We start from the raw sequence: 17,456 nt of genomic DNA, 5'->3' as shown, positions 1-17,456 counted from the left end.
AAGTGGTGGACTCCATGATAAAGTAATAGAAGTTGATGAAGATGCAATACACAGATAAACTTTGAGGAGCTTGACTTGGAGCTACAGGAAAAAATTAAACATTTAAAGGACATAATGGTTTACCTTCCTCAGCTGTTGTAATATTAGTTGGATCAGAGTATGGTCCCAATCCTATAGTGTATGCAGCAATCTATATTGGTAAGTATAAGCTGGATGAAGAGACTGTATAGTAAATGTAGTAGTGTAGGAATATACTGGAAAATAGAACCAGTCTCAACTTCTACTATAGAAACATAATAGTAAATAATGACTCCATTTTTGATCATTATATCCTGGTGGATTCCAACTAATGGTAAATCCATTGAAGTTATCGATGAAATAAGGGCCATGTTAGGTGGAGCTGAAGGAGCTGAGAGAGAGAAATCAAATATTAAAGTAATATATATATAATGATGTGTTCTTATTAAAAACCCATTTACATACCATCTTGTGGAGTTGTAACTGTAAAGATAGCACTGTATGTCCAATACCAACACTGGTTTGAGCAGCAATAATACATATATAGTTCCTGAAAGGTCTGAGACCATTAATGTTAGTGAAGTAGTGTTGGAAAAGAGAAGAAACATTTCATTGGTCTCTAATATTGTGACATTGATGATGTAACCAATAATAATGCCATTTTGTTGATCAGAGGAGGTGGAGCCCAAGTGAGTACAGCAGAGTAAGGGGAGGTAAACTGTAGCATTAAAATCTTTTGGGGAATCACTGGGTGCTACAATATTATTATCATAATTAATAACAACATATAATAGAAACATACTAGCTTCATCTGTTTTGAAGGTAATTGGTTGTGAAAAAGGACCAGAGGATATAGTTACAGCACTAACTGATAGATTGTAATAATAGTTAGGATGTAGAGAATTAATGGTAATTGAGTTGTTAGTGAATAATTAGTAGATGTACTATTATTCAATATCTCAGTAATCTTTATAATGTATTCTCTGATAATTCCATTTTGATTTTTGAGGTAATGGAGGAGACCATGAAGAAATATTGTATTTGAATCAATAACACGCCAGAAATTGTAAGAGGTGAAGTAGAAGGAAACTGCATGAACAAAAATGAAGTAAAAGTTACTATATCATAACATTGTACTAACTTGCTTAGGCATTGTGATGGAAATATTTGTTGAAAATGGACCTTGTTCTACAGTGACAGCAGCTATTTGGAAGATGTAAGTGTAATATGGATGTAAAGAGGTAAGAATAATCCATGTGTTGTATGAAGTGAAGTTTACACTGTATCCTGTATTGATAACTCTCATCCATATTATGTAATATTGAATGATTCCATTATGATGCTCAACTGGTGGTGCAATCCAGGATAAGTTTAAGGAAGTTGAGTTATAAACTTGTACTAATACGTTTTGTGGTGAAGAGTTAGGTGCTTTAAACAATGTAATGAAATTAATAGTGTTATCAATTGTATCACATACCTGCTTGAAGTGTTTCAATAGAAATGTAATCAGAGTAAGGGTTAAGATAGCTGGTGAAATGGCAACTCTACACAAATAAGTATAGTGAGGATGTAAAGATTCTATAACTGCTAATTGTTCAACAGAATGGTAAGTAATGGTTTGACCAGATTCCAGGTCTTCATTTCAATTATGTAATAATTAATATAATCTGTGATGTTATTTGGTTGAAGTGGTAGAGTCCATGATAGCTTAATAGATGAGGCACTTGCAGCATTTCCCGAAACATTTTGAGGAACAGCTTATGTGAAAAAAGTTATGCACATTATATAGTAAGAGAGTTTACTTACCCACCACACTTTGGTTGATAGCCAGACCAGTTTCCATTGGCATTACAAAACTCTTGTAGATTTTCCAACATGTCTATATCCACTGTCCATACAAATATATATGGCCGTACTATTGTATGTATGTGTGGAAGGGAAGTTTACAGTTAAGTTTCCATAGTAAACAGACATTACATGTGGTACTCCACAATCAACACTGTTGACAATTAAGAACAACAATAGTTAATATTTTTTTCCATACTTTGACACTGTGCAGTTGTCCACTCCAACTTCCATTACCTGGCATACTCTCTGAATGTACCTACTAAATTGTATCCTGTACCACAACTATAGGCGGCATTGCTGTTATATGTAGTGCTTATGTAGTGATATTGACATTGTTGTAAAATTAATTGCATGTACCATTGGAATACCACAGTCCACAAACTATATCAATAAGGAATATGTTATAACAAATAAGTGTTTTTTCATGCTGACTTTGACATTGAGGTGGCTGCCCACTCCATAGTCCATTAGGTAAACAAGTACGCTGTATATTGCCAACTAAATTATAGCCAATTCCACAACTGTAGGTTGCTACACTATTATAGGTTGTTAATATATATGTAATAGACAGTGTGCTCAGAATTTGCAGAGGTGAACTTGGTATTCCACAATCAATTACTGAAATTATAAAATTATATTGGTTTAAAAAAAAACTGCCTTTCTTTGTTTACTTTCACAGTGGGTACTGCTCCATTCCAATTTCCATTCACTCCACAGATTGTTATATTTTCTCCAATGAGATTATAACCAATATTACATAAATATGTAGCAGTATTGTTTACAATAGTGTCATTGTAGTTGACAGTTAGTCCTCCAATAGCTCCAATAGGTACATGTGGTACCCCACAATCGACAACTGTATATAAAAGTGGAATAAGTTTGTATAATGATTAATTTCATTGTTGACCTTGGCATTGAGGAGGGATCCCACTCCAACTCCACTTGCAGTACAAGTTCGGTTTGGACTTCCAACCAGATTATATCCTACATTACAATTGTAGGTGACTGTACTACCATAAGTCAAGGTGGAATAATGACAGTCAATCCACTTGAATTAACAAGTGGTAAATCAGGCACTCCACAACTAATCACTGAAATAATTAACTTCAATATAGTCATCATCTACAGTCTTAACTCACATTGACATGAAGGGATTGTTCCTGTCCAAGTACCATTTACTGAACAAACTGATGTAGCTTCTCCAATGAGTTGATAACCAATACTGTTACATGAGTATGTAGCAGTACTGTTTACAATAGTGTTGCCATAATTAGCAGTAAGTCCTCCCCAAGCTCCATTAGGTACATATGGTTCACCACAATCAACAACTAAATTTGCTTTAAGAATTAAAAAAAATTCAAATTACTGACCTTGACATTCGGGTGCATTTGCCACTCCAGCTACCACTTACAGTACAGGTTCGAGTTGGATTTCCCACAACGATGTAACCACCACTAATACAACTATAGGTTACGGTACTACCATAAGTCACAGTGGAATAGACAAGATTTAATCCATATGAATTAACTGCTGGTAGACCGGGCACTCCACAATTAATTACTACATTTATAACCAGATAATAACATATTATGTACACTGATAATACATACATTGACAATAAGGTGTAGTTCCTCCCCAGGTACCATTAGATGTACAAACACATTGTGAGTTCCCAATTAGTTCATATCCTACTTGAGTACAAGAGTATTGGGCAATACTGTTATATACAGTATTAGATACTGTTAATGAAAGACCTCCAGGTTGAGATGGAGGTGAAGATAAAGATCCGCAATCAACCACTACACATACAAAATAAAACTTAATTTTTGTTGTTATAATTCATCAAAACATCTTACATTGGCATGAAGGGACTGTTCCTGTCCAAGTACCATCACTTTGGCATACTCTGTTTGTATTTCCACTTAATATAAACCTGTTTGACTACATGAGTAGGTTGCTATACTGTATACAGCAGTTCCCATTGAGTGTCACAGTAAGCCCACCAAGAGTTCCCTGCACTGACTTGAAGAAGATCACAGCTCACTTCTAAATTATGAATCATATATTTCATAAACAGCATATAGATTTGATTAAGTAAAGGTACCCATTAGTTCCACTGTTCACTTGAGCATTGTTCACTTGAAAACCCACATTCCAGCTACCCCAACATTACTGGTAGTTTCTATGTTTACAATACTAGATGTTTCTTGATCCAGGAACTGCATAGTAGTTTGTGTTATCTCCAGCATTAAATCCTACTTGTGCTGGTGTCCCTCCAAAGCCATTAGAAACCTCCACTAGCATCACCAGTGGTCCATTGAATACCATTATCAAGATAAAAAAATAAACATAGGATCTATAGCTATCAGTTGCAGTAATACATTGAAATGTATTGGTCTGAAATGTGTAGAATAATATAATATAATAGATATTTAAAATTACCTTTGTCAGTATGTCGATTATAGTAACCAACCCTATACCATGTAGCAATGACAACACTAGTGGCATAGAATGGTGACTGAGATGGAAAAGCATTAGACACATGACTTGCTACTGTTGATATAATTGATGCACTAGATGTTTCTCTGTAATAGACAGACCCAGTACCACGTGTATCAACATCAGCCCAATAAGGAGCTATTATAGGATAACTCAGAGGAAATGGTGATGATGTATAGCTGTATAGCAGCAAGATATGACAAATCACCATTGTTGTTTAATCTATAGTGATGATTATATTCTATTTTTGATAATATATCACAGTCTTACATATACTCGTCCATAGGACTGGTTGTAGAAAATGAAATTTGTAGCCAAGTCAATGTATGTTGAAGAATCAACTCATTTGGACCAAATAAGCTGTCACCATTTGATGTGCCATAGGGATAAAAGGAACTCAAAGGGGACTGAAAATGCTAATTTAAAGTAACAAATATAATGACATTATAATTATTTTTCTCACCAATATAATATTGACCAAGAAAGAGTAAAATACACAAGGCAGTAGTCATCTTAATTTGAAAGAAGTGTTTTTTAAACATTACACATAGCAGTTCTTGAAAAATTTATAATAAAATTCATCTGTCATTGGAATTTGCTGTGTATCATTGCAGTAAAACCAAAATGCATTCATTAAGTTATGATTATTTTTGTTGGGAGATGAAATGTCTATATTATTTGTCTTGTCATACAACCTAATTATATTCATTATTTCACACAGATTTTTTATAGTTAATGTAGAAACAAATACAACTAAAACAATATACTAAACGTCTTTTAAACTGTGTATTAGATGTGAAGCAAAACGAATGGTTTTTCATACAGAATTACAGGTTGTACTCTTATGAATACTATTATACAGAAAGTGCTGAATTGTGTTAAACAATGAATACTATTTAATAAAAAGAAAATTATATAAGTATATAGTCTAAAATTTGGTTACAATAGAGACTAAGGCGATAATGTTGGCGATTTTCTTACTAATCCTTTTGTCTCTACTGCAGCAGGTGAAGTCAGGAGTTGATCTCACTTTGCAACCAGAAGCTAATAGAACATTAGTAGTACAAGCATGTCTCGCTAAGATATCTCAATCATCTATCTTCTCAACCAATGACCAGCAGATGTTGCGTCGAATAGCATATGTTGAAACGCCACGATGGAGCAGATGCTGATACTTGAGCAATGGGAATCTGGCAGTTAAGTGAAGCAAAGTATACAGCTACCAAAAAACACAGGTTCAAACACTCAGTTACAGCAACAAGTTCAAGGCATTTCAACTAGTTTTGGTATAAACTGGTTGACTACTCAGTTGGCAGATTTACGTAAACCATTCTATTCAGCATTAGCTGCACGACTTTTATTGCAAGTTATCACTGCCTCCATTCCTCTTGCTTCTGATGTAAGTTCTCAAGGAACTTATTGGGCAAACTACTATACGAGTTCTGGTGGGAGTCAATCACAATATGTTACAGCAGTCAATTAACTGCAATCAATTGAAGGTATTTTATAATATTATAAATTAGTTTAATGCAGACTAGCGCACAACTTCACTGCTTAATCGGTGCGTTTTTAGTCCCGTCGTTGTTGATTATATTTATAAATCAAAACAGTCATTTCTTACGTTCCCACAACCAAAAAAGCGTGTCATGATATGGACAGTCCCAGTATGAAAATTGGCCGGGGGACCACTTACGGCGTGTAGTACACGAATGAGACTTTATTTAACATTGATTCCTAAGTAAAATGTCTTATGTACTAGCAGCCTGGTAGTACTGATGAGCAATTCTGCCTGCTCGTCTTGATTTTTGCTTTTCTTCTGTAAGTAAGTAGTCAAAGTATAAATGCAAAACGTATTATTCACTTATTGTCATACAAAAGGACTAATAAGTCACTTTTGATGAGCACTAAGCTAGAGATTACAGTACAGCCTCGCCCCTGTTGTCACCTACTGTGCATTGCAATATTTTTAATTTTTATCAAGGTGAGTTTGCCAATGACTGGCAACCTTTCCAATTAAAGAAGAGGAAGATTGAGTTTTTTAGACTCAATTATAACATACATCTATAGTTGTCTTATGATCCTAATGTTATCACCAGCTATAATATATATAGCTATAGTTACACATATGCATCTGACTAGACTTAGAATGAAGTAAATGAGTTTGACCACAATTTATGCAAGAGCATGCATTCATCTTGTATAAGTGACAGGCCATGTGACACATGTACTTTAAGCAGGTAACATCAAACTCATTTAATTTTTTGAATTAATTTTAGAGATCTTATACAATTTGTAGCATTGCATGTGTGTTATGATAAAACACATGGCCTTTCTAACTGCTGTATATGAGAATGTGACAGCCGCTAGCTGCATAATGTATGTCCCAACAAAACAATTAAATTTGCTACAATATATAAGAAATTTCTGTTAATTATATCTATTTATTTGTACAGATTGTGATGTTAGTGCATTGGATCTTTCTTTGTGATGGACGCTTCAGGAAGTGTTGGTTACTCCAACTTTCAAAACAATGAAGACCTTTGTACGTGATATTGCTAATAGCTTTGAAATAGGACAAATGATGTACAGGTTGGAGTTATGTCTTATGGATCATATAATCATTTCATTTTTCTACCTAAACACATATTCCACAAAATCTGCTGTTCTGTCGGCAATAAGTGCACTTCCATACAGTGGAGGAGGTACTAACACAGCTGGGGCACTTAATGGAGTCGAACAACAGGTTTTTTCTCAATCTAATGGAGCTCGTCCAACTAGTGAAGGATTCCACGTGTTGCTGTAGTGATTACCGATGGATATTCTAACAGTTACTCAGCACAGTCACTGCAGCTAATGCACTGCATAATGCCGGAATAATAGCATTTGCTATTGGAATTGCAGGAGCCAACCAAAATGAACTCAATGCTATTGCATCTCAGGCCTCTTATGTTTCATTTATTTTCCAGTTTCAATGTGGCTCAACTAAGTGCCTTGCAAATATGCATTAGTCAAAGGCTTGTGAGGTAAGTTAATTTTTTAGTGTTTATATTAAATATACATATTTTACAGCTTCACCTGACCTTTCTATTGATCAAGTTGTGTCTGATACCATGATCAGGGTCAAACCAAGTATGTCAATTATCCACTTCCGCTAATGATGAAGGCATTACAATTGTACTTAATGTTTCAAATGGATCTGCAGTCGTTTATGCATCTACAGTTGTGTCAACTCCTAATGAAGCATTCCATGATGTCAAAATTGAGTCATGTGTTATTAATCTCTTTTAAATATAGTACCTTCAAGTTCTCCTACAAGTTTAAGTATCACAGTAAAGAGCTCATCAGTTGTTTATATTGAGTGGTTTCCACCTCCATCATCTGAAACAAAATGGAGTGATAACTGGCTATAATATATCTCTTATTGACATTACAAATCTGGACATGAAATGTATTTTGTGTCTCATAATGTATCAATTTCAGTTGATTCACTCCACCCATATACTATATATCAATACAGAATTGCTGCTTTCACATCAGTTGGACTAGGACCAATATTCCAATCTATTTACATTTCAAACAATGAGAGAGAGATTATAATCAAGTTAAAGGAGCTTTGTAACAAGTGTGTTATAACAATGAAGAGAGTCCAGAGAAAGTCAATCTCTGTAAGAGTGTTCTCTGATGCAAATATGCCTTGACGTTAGGTCACTCACTGATTGTCTTCACACATTAACTTTAGAATGGAACAAGTGTGCAAGAGAGTCCAGAGGGAAGTCAATCTCTGTAAGACTGTTCTCTAATAGTATTTGAATAATCTCTATCTAAGGGAAAAAAGGAAATTGGTGAAACATTGAATATATAAGTCATGCTTTGCAGTAATACTCATTATGGTGTATGTAAGAATATTAGATGTCTTAACTCTTTTAGCTATCTAATCCAACTCTATGACCTAGTTGTGACTGGTTGTTATAATTATAGTAAATATATGATGTATGAAAATACATGTTGAAAATTTGAAATAAGACCAGTAGTCTACTCACTCATGTAATGGTTATTAATTATAATAGATCTCTAAACTCTTTTCAGCTAACTAATTCAACTCTGTGACCCAGTGTGTTCATTAACCTACCATGAGAGAAAATGAGAGAGAGATTATAATCAAGTTAAAGGAGCTTTGTAACAAGTGTGTTATAACAATGAAGAGAGTCCAGAGAAAAGTCAATCTCTGTAAGAGTGTTCTCTTATGCAAACATGCCTTGACGTAGTCACTCACTGTTTGTTCTTCACACATTAAGCTCTAGATTGGAGGATGTGAAACGGAAGAGGTATTATTCAGAGTAAAGATTGGCTCAAAGTCAAATGATTGGGCATGATATAAAACAACAGGTCACTGAAGTTATACAATATTCTTAACAATAAAACAATCTGGTCAATCCATAAGATACTAAAAAGCCCATGATATTCTAACAAATCAGAATACTAGCCATACAATAGAAGGCACATATATTATTAATAATTTAATATTGGTTTACCTCAACTGGTAACAGAGTATAGTCTTAAGAGTTAGTTGGATAAGATGCAAACTTAAATTGTGCACTCCCTAAATAAAATTTTAATAGAAATGTAAATAATAGTTATAATGTTTACCTTTGCAAACTGAGGTAGTAGAGAGTTTTATTAAAAGTGATTAGATCAGCCAAATCCCACATAATGAATTTGATTTCTCACTTAGAGATATCCGTATGCATGGGTAACAATTTGATTTCTCACTTAGAGATATCCTATGGGTAGCAATTTGATTTCTCACTCAGAGATATCCCATATGGGTAACAATTTGATTTCTCACTTAGACTTTAAATTATGAGTATTCTAAAATACACTCATTGGTCTTTCTTGCATTGTTAAAAGTAATAACATCCACAATAAAAGTTAAAGGAACAGATATAGAAGATGTCTGCTCTCTCCATAATCTTAATGTAGCATTAATTTTTTTGAGAAGGATTTCCAACTACAAAACGAGGAATCTTCACAATGTACTTCCTGTACTTTTATTTATAATAACTTTAGAACTACCACAATTAGATCGTACTATTTCACCTACTTTAGGGTATGTAGGTACATCAAATAATTTGCTTTCATCAAAAATGTCAATATTGACAGCCAAGTAAACAGAAGAAGTAGACTGACAAGGAGAACAGTCATGTAAACATTAACTTTCTTTTAATCAATGAAGTTGGTTGAAGGCATAAGCGAGTGGTATGTGTATGGAATAAGACATAGGTTGTCCAGTCCAATCATCGATCTGTACATCTCCATTTCTCATACTTGAGTAGAATGTAATGTGTTATCCAAACAATTAAATAATCTGGATATGAAACTACGATTATGATGACTCTATTGATGGTCTTTCATCAATGAGCAAATTGTAGTTTGTTTTAACTTTGCCGTTTTACGTGCTATCGACATGGGACTTGCACAATCGATTCAGCTTGCAAACGCGCATATTATAATATATAAAATTTGGCTCTCTAGTGCTACGAGAAAGTAGCAAACTAGAAAAACTCCATACATTTTTCAATGGCATACCTTCCACATACTTCAAATTGCACATCTTCGAGGATTTAATAAAGAGAAGTCAGTCATCTGTCACGTGAAAATTCTAAAATACAGTTTAATTATATGAACAGATGTTCTATTAAAGACTATTATAACAATCATTATTATTAAAATAATAACCAGATATTGTCTTTGCAATTTAAGGCAGTTATAAAGCCACCAAGGTTCTTTAAAAGTTTTATCAAAGAAGGAAGACTGATAATGCCTGATAGAGGTAGTAGATTTCCGTCTGATGGCTTCATGATCAAAATCATCAACACGAGAGAAACGTGGTGTGTTCGTATGATATGCATGTGAACAAATAATGAATAAACTTAAAATGTACTTCAGTGCTAATTGTATTTAATAGGAGGAAATATCTCACCTTACATTCCATGCCTAAAGCACCTTTTTTTAATGAAGGGCTTTTCTCAACTTGGACAGAGTATAGACAGTATACATAAAGGTTTAATTTTTACTATGGCTCATTTTCACAAACAACTATTTTTGTTTAGGAGCAGGCAATAATATTTGAAAAGACATATACTGAATTTTTGACCAAAGCTAAGAAAAGGAAACTTCATGTACGTAAATGGAGTTAAAATGCTAGTATTTTCAATTTGGCATTTTTGTTGTGGTTTGCAGGAATTAGAAAAACTTAATGAAGAGTTACAATTAATAGACAAAGGCATTGAGGCTCAGACTCAGAAAACTGAATTTGATAATGTCACACTTTCAGAAGAGGGAACAGTATGCCTTTGATTTAACTTGATTTACTGATATTTTTATTTTATAGTCTCAGCTATCTCGAAGAAAACGCTCTCTTTATGGTAATTTTGATGAGTTATTGCATGTTATTTCTCTCTCTCTAACTCGCCTAATACCTGTGAGTATACTTTCTGTATCAGTAATATAATATATTTCTTAAGAAGAATTGTATTTGCTTAGTATATCACAGTCACTCTATGAGTTATAGCATATTACTATATTATTATTATATTATTGTTGGGATATTGTTATATAGTGGTTAAACATGATCTGTCAACTCAAAACACAGCTTCGTCCTCATCCTCATCTTTTCTTGAAACTCAAAACACAGCTTTGTCCTCATCCTCATCTTTCCTTGACACACTTACTAGTGTCACCAAATACTCATCATTTCAAGAATTATCTACATTATATTATGGTAACGCACCTATTGGAACTGACAATATTGTATCTAGTATTGAGTTTGATAAAGATGGTGATTGCTTTGCTGTTGGAGGTTATACTAAAAGAATTAAGGTGAGACTACTGTTGGTTTAATAATGTATGATATATAGCATTTGTTGTTGTAAGTAACATTTTATTAGTATCTTTACTATTTCTCTATCTTTTTGATTAATTTCTTATCTTTTTTTCAGATTTTGACTATTCACTAGTGACTACTTGTCAGCCTAAGCTCAATACAATTTGTTATCCAGTCAAAGAGATGTCGTGCCATGATAAAATTAGGTATTTATTTATAATATATGCATGTGTGTGTGTGATATTTTGAACATAAAATTGTTGTTATATGTATATAACATTGTCACTAGTAGATAGGATTTGATATAGTATCAATGCAGGAAGAACAATATACTTCAGTTTTAGTTCTCTAGCCTATAATCCTTATCTTAAGCAAACAGTTAGCAGCTAGTGATTTTGGTGGTATATTATCAATCTGGGATACTCACCATAACAAATCTATCCACACATACCAAGTCAGTATAATCTGTGTCCATTCTCTTCTGGGGCTTAAGTATAGTATTACTCACAGCATGCTATAGTATTGTTATGTCTTTCATTGGCGCGATGAAAGACATAAACAATACTAACCTCTCAGTGCTTCCTCAATCCGAAGAAATGAGGATCTGGTATATTACTATTGAGTGTCTCATTCTACTATTTAGGAGCACGAGAGAAGGGTATGGTCTATACATTTTAACAATTATGACCCATCTCTTTTTGGCTTCTGGGGGTGATGACTGTTCTCTTAAACTGTGGCATTTATCACCAGAGTGCTCAGTCTCAACCAACACAATCAATTATTTGTAGTGTGAGATTTCAACCTAACAATAGATATTATTTGGTGTATGGCAGCATTGGTAGAGGAATACATGTGCTGTGTAATAGAATCCATCAGAAAATAGCTTAGTTTCTATCATCATAGCAGCTCTAAGTGCAATGAAGTTATGTATCATTTCTGCAGATTCTATAATTAGTTTAACGGATATTAGAATGTTTGGACAGCCTGTATTATCTTTGAAAGGGCATAAAAATTCTGTTTCCTATATGCAGTACGTTAATGATAAGGAGTTAGTCTCAGCGTAAGTTACTATTACTGTAAAGATAGATGTCTGGCTAGCTGAGTGATGAATCAATTGTACTTTTCATAGCTCAACAGATGGTCAACTTAAACTTTGGTGTGTGGAGACAGGAAACCTGTCAAAAAACGTACAAAGGTCACACAAATAAAACTAAGTTTGTAGGACTCTCTGTAAACAATGGATATATTGCTTGTGGTAAGGTCTTAACATTTCTTTATATATATTTCTATATTTATCAAAAATATGTAGGTCAACCAATACTCAAGTACAATTTCAGAATACTAAGAAGTGTTTTAGTAAGTTGATTAATAAGAAATACATATTTAGTGTATATTACATTACATTGTTAATGGAAAAAACTTAAATAGACTTAGTCAATTAATCCTACAAAATGACACGGTCAAGTTGTTATTGTCTGTCTTCTTTAGCCTGTTGCAAATGATGCAGACTTTGTCTCCGCCCTATGTATTAGAAAGGTAAAGGACACAATATTGATACATGTCAAGTAACAGTAGATTAACTCCTTTTCTTCAATCTCTAAAATAGCTATGTTTGTATGTAAATCTCTGCTTTTTATTTTAGGGCTCGAAAACTATTGTAGTTTCAAATAATCAAGGTTTTATCAAAGTACATGAAATGATTATTGTTTCAAATTAATGATATACTACATATAGGTTCTAGAAATGGTATAGACCTTTAAAATTAATTTTTTTGATTGAACATTAAAAAATTGATTGATTTTTAAAAAATTGATTTATACATGCAACCAATATCAGAATCATTATTTAAAGGATCAACTAGATGCTGTGCATCTTACATTCCAAGATCAACAGGCTAATACTGGATTGACTGGCATATATACTGTGGAATTAACATACCACACTGTATCCCTATGGCAACTTATGATTTGATGTTGAATTCAATTATTACATGCAAAAATTACTTAAATGATAGGATTAAGCTCATTAAACCGTGAACCAATGTGTTAAACTGAACGCCCAAGGAAGGGTATTGTATTTAAGAAATGGTCTTGCTAGTTATTTTTATTTGGCAACAATTCATTTTTAGCCTTTTTATATTTATCCCTGACTATGTTTTAGTAGTTAGGGGCCAATTTGTCATTATTAAAGAAATATGTTTAAAAACTTAAAAGAACTCACAAACTATGTAAATGTACATGTATGACAATTGTGCGATCATTCCTAAACTTAAATTGCACAAAAAGTATACACTCTATTTACAGAACAAATGGCATGTCATAGGCATCTCCTAATCTTTACTTTTATTTACACCCAGATTTGATGGGGAGGAGCATTGAAGTGGTTGATAATTATATCACTACAATGTATTGTTGTGATTACCATAACATAGAATATAACATTGGAATTTTCATAAAGTGACTGACTCTAGATCTGTTATTGTTTATCCGAATTTCATCAAGATATGATATAAACAAACAAGATAAGTAAATATGATAATTTCAATTATATTACATAAACTGTTGTCATTTCCAAGGTTTTTTTACAATATTATATTATAGTCATATTATTCATGTATATAAACTGTTGGATTTTTGTTTTGTATAATTAATTACAAATACACAATGTGAAAAATTTACAATGACAATGTTATAAATATAGTGATATTATGGATGAAATATTTAAGATAATTTTACAATCATGACAAAAGGATTGTATTATATACATTGTATAAACAACAATTGTATTAATAATGTATATATTACAACAATGTTACAATTGTTGTAATATATACATTGTATAAATGACAGTGGTATTGACAATGTATATATTACAACAATGTTACAATTGTTGTAAAAGGAATTGTAATATATACATTGTATAAATGACAGTGGTATTAACAATGTATATATTACAATGTTAATACATTAATAATACAATCATTGGATATAATAATATTGATGATACAATGTTAATACATTAATATTACAATCATTGGATATAATTATATTGATGATACAATGTTAATACATTAATATTACAATCATTGGATATAATTATATTGATGATACAATGTAAATACATTAATATTACAATCATTGGATATAATTATATTGATGATACAACGTTAATACATTAATATTACAATCATTGGATATATATATTGATAATACAATGTAAATCATTGATGATACAATCATTGTATTTTTTTTAATATTGATTTTAAACGTAAATATTACAATCCTAAGATTATTTTTTTTCACTAATATTGTATAATTGTAAAATTTCATCCAAAAAACCATCAATATTACATCCATTGGTAAATATGCATACATTTTCCAAACATCGTATATAGACTTTTTCCCTGTGATATCCCATATGGGTAACAATTTGATTTCTCACTCAGAGATATCCCATATGGGTAACAATTTGATTTCTCACTCAGAGATATCCCATATGGGTAACAATTTGATTTCTCACTTAGAGATATCCCATATGGGTAGCAATTTGATTTCTCACTCAGAGATATCCCATATGGGTAACAATTTGATTTCTCACTTAGACTTTAAATTATGAGTATTCTAAAATATATACTCATTGGTCTTTCTTGCATTGTTAAAAGTAATAACATCCACTATAGAAGTTAAAGGAACAGATATAGAAGATGTCTGCTCTCTCCATAATGTTAATGTAGCATTAATTTTTTTGAGAGGATTTCCAACTACAAACGAGGAATCTTCACAATGTACTTCCTGTACTTTTATTATAATAACTTTAGAACTACCACAATTAGATCGTACTATTTCACCTACTTAGGGTATGTAGGTACATCAAATAATTTACTTTCATCAAAAATGTCAATATTGACAGCCAAGTAAACAGAAGAAGTAGACTGACAAGGAGAACAGTCATGTAACATTAACTTTCTTTTAATCAATGAAGTTGGTTGAAGGCATAAGCGAGTGTATGTGGAATAAGAATAGGTTGTCCAGTCCAATCATCAATCTGTACATCTCCATTTCTCATCTTTGCTTTATAACAATCTCCATTTATAAAAGTGTAATATCTGTTTTTGTATGGCCCTACTGACAGAATTTGAGACAGCTTTACAACCCATTCCAAAGATGATTTAGCAGTGCTATCATTTCACCTACACGAAAAAACTGTTCCTTCATGACACTCATTTGACTTTAGTAGCTTTTAAATGAGAATGCTCCTAGAGAGAGGTTTTCAGAGCTAATTATGTCACCAGTAAAAAAATTAATCCAGAATGCTATATCATTTTTCTGAACTGATTATATTGATGATACATTGTTAATACATTAATATTACAATCATTGGATATAATTATATTGATAATACAATGTAAATCATTGATGATACAATCATTGTATTTTTTTTTAATATTGATTTTAACGTAAATATTACAATCATAAGATTATTGTCAGATATTTTTATCACTAATATTGTATAATTGTAAAATTTCATCCAAAAAACCATCAATATTACATCCATTGGTAAATATGCATAAATTTTCCAAACATCGTATATAGACTTTTTTCCCTGTGCAAGGCAGTAGTCATTTTAATTTGAAAGAAGTGTTTTTACATTACACAAAGCAGTTCTTGAAAAATTTATAATAAAATTCATCTATCATTGGAATTTGCTGTGTATCATTGCAGTAAAACCAAATGCATTCATTAAAGTTATGATTATTTTTGTGGGAGATGAAATGTCTATATTAAATTGTCTTGTCATACAACCTAATTATATTCATAATTTCAACACAGATTTTTTATAGTGAATGTAGAAACAAAATAACTAAAACAATATACTAAACGTCTTTTATAACTGTGCATTAGATGTGAAGCAAAACGAATGGTTTTTCATACAGAATTACGGGTTGTACTGTTATGAATACTATTATACAGAAAGTGCTGAATTGTGTTAAACAATGAATACTGTTTAATAAAAAGAAAATTAAGTAGTCTAAAATTTTGTTGCAATGGAGAGTAAGACGATAATGTTGGCGATTTTCTTACTGATCGTTTTGTCTCTACTGCAGCAGGTGAAGTCAGTAGTTGATCTCACTTTGCAACCAGAAGCTAATGGAACATTAGTAGTACAAGCATGTCTCGCTAAGATATCTCAATCATCTATCTTCTCAACCAATGACCAGCAGATGTTGCGTCGAATAGCATATGTTGAAACGCACGATGGAGCAGATGCTGATACTTACACTAACACGAGCAATGGAGGAATCTGGCAGTTAAGTGAAGCAAAGTATACAGCTACCAAAAACATAGGTTCAAACACTCAGTTACAGCAACAAGTTCAAGGCATTTCAACTAGTTTTGGTATAAACTGGTTGACTACTCAATGGATAGATTTACGTAAACCATTCTATTCAGCATTAGCTGCACGACTTTATATGCAAGTTATCACTGCCTCCATTCCTCTTGCTTCTGATTTAAGTTCTCAAGGAACTTATTGGGCAAACTACTATACGAGTTCTGGTGGGAGTCAATCACAATATGTTACAGCAATCAATCAACTGCAATCAATTGAAGGTATATATACATATTATAAATTAGTTTAATGCAGACTAGCGCGTAACTTCACTGTTTAATCGGTGCGTTTTTAGTCCCGTCGTTGTTGATTTATATTTATATTTATAAATCAAAAACAGTCATCCCTACGTTGCCATACCAAAAGGGCGTGTCATGCTATGGAGTATGAAAATTGGCCGGGGGACCACTTACGGCGTGTAGTACACGAATGAGACTTTATTTTACATATTGATTCCTAAAGTAAAATGTCTTATGTACTAGCAGCCTGGTAGTACTGATGAGCAATTCTGCCTGCTCCTCTTGATCTTTGCTTTTTCGTAAGTAAGTAATCAAAGTATATAAGCATACGTATTTATTCACTTATTGTCATACAAAGGGACTAATAAGTCACTTTTTGATGAGCAACTAAGCTAGGGATTACAGTACAGCCTTATTACAATAGATGCTGTTGTCACCTACTAAGCACTACAATATCTTTAATTTTATCAAGAGGGGTTTTGTCAAACTTTTCAATTAAGGAAGTGGAAGATGGAGTTTTTAGACTCAATTATAACATACATCTATAGTTGTCTTATGATTGTAATGTTATCACCAGCTAT

General features: G+C 32.5%; 1 protein-coding gene across 1 annotated transcript; it reads right to left on the bottom strand.

The window, feature by feature from the left end:
* Window positions 1-4,001: 4,001 nt before the first annotated feature.
* Window positions 4,002-4,576, bottom strand: LOC121392523 (sushi, nidogen and EGF-like domain-containing protein 1). The gene is given in 3 exon segments (XM_041523708.1): window positions 4,002-4,073; window positions 4,075-4,163; window positions 4,309-4,576. Coding segments are annotated over 3 exon segments (429 nt in total).
* Window positions 4,577-17,456: the final 12,880 nt, after the last annotated feature.

The sequence above is a fragment of the Gigantopelta aegis genome, unplaced genomic scaffold, assembly GCF_016097555.1.
Source record: "Gigantopelta aegis isolate Gae_Host unplaced genomic scaffold, Gae_host_genome ctg4009_pilon_pilon, whole genome shotgun sequence".
Classification (NCBI taxonomy): domain Eukaryota; kingdom Metazoa; phylum Mollusca; class Gastropoda; order Neomphalida; family Peltospiridae; genus Gigantopelta; species Gigantopelta aegis.
The sequence above is the reverse complement of the archived record's forward strand: the minus strand, read 5'-3'. Positions and strand labels throughout refer to the sequence as shown.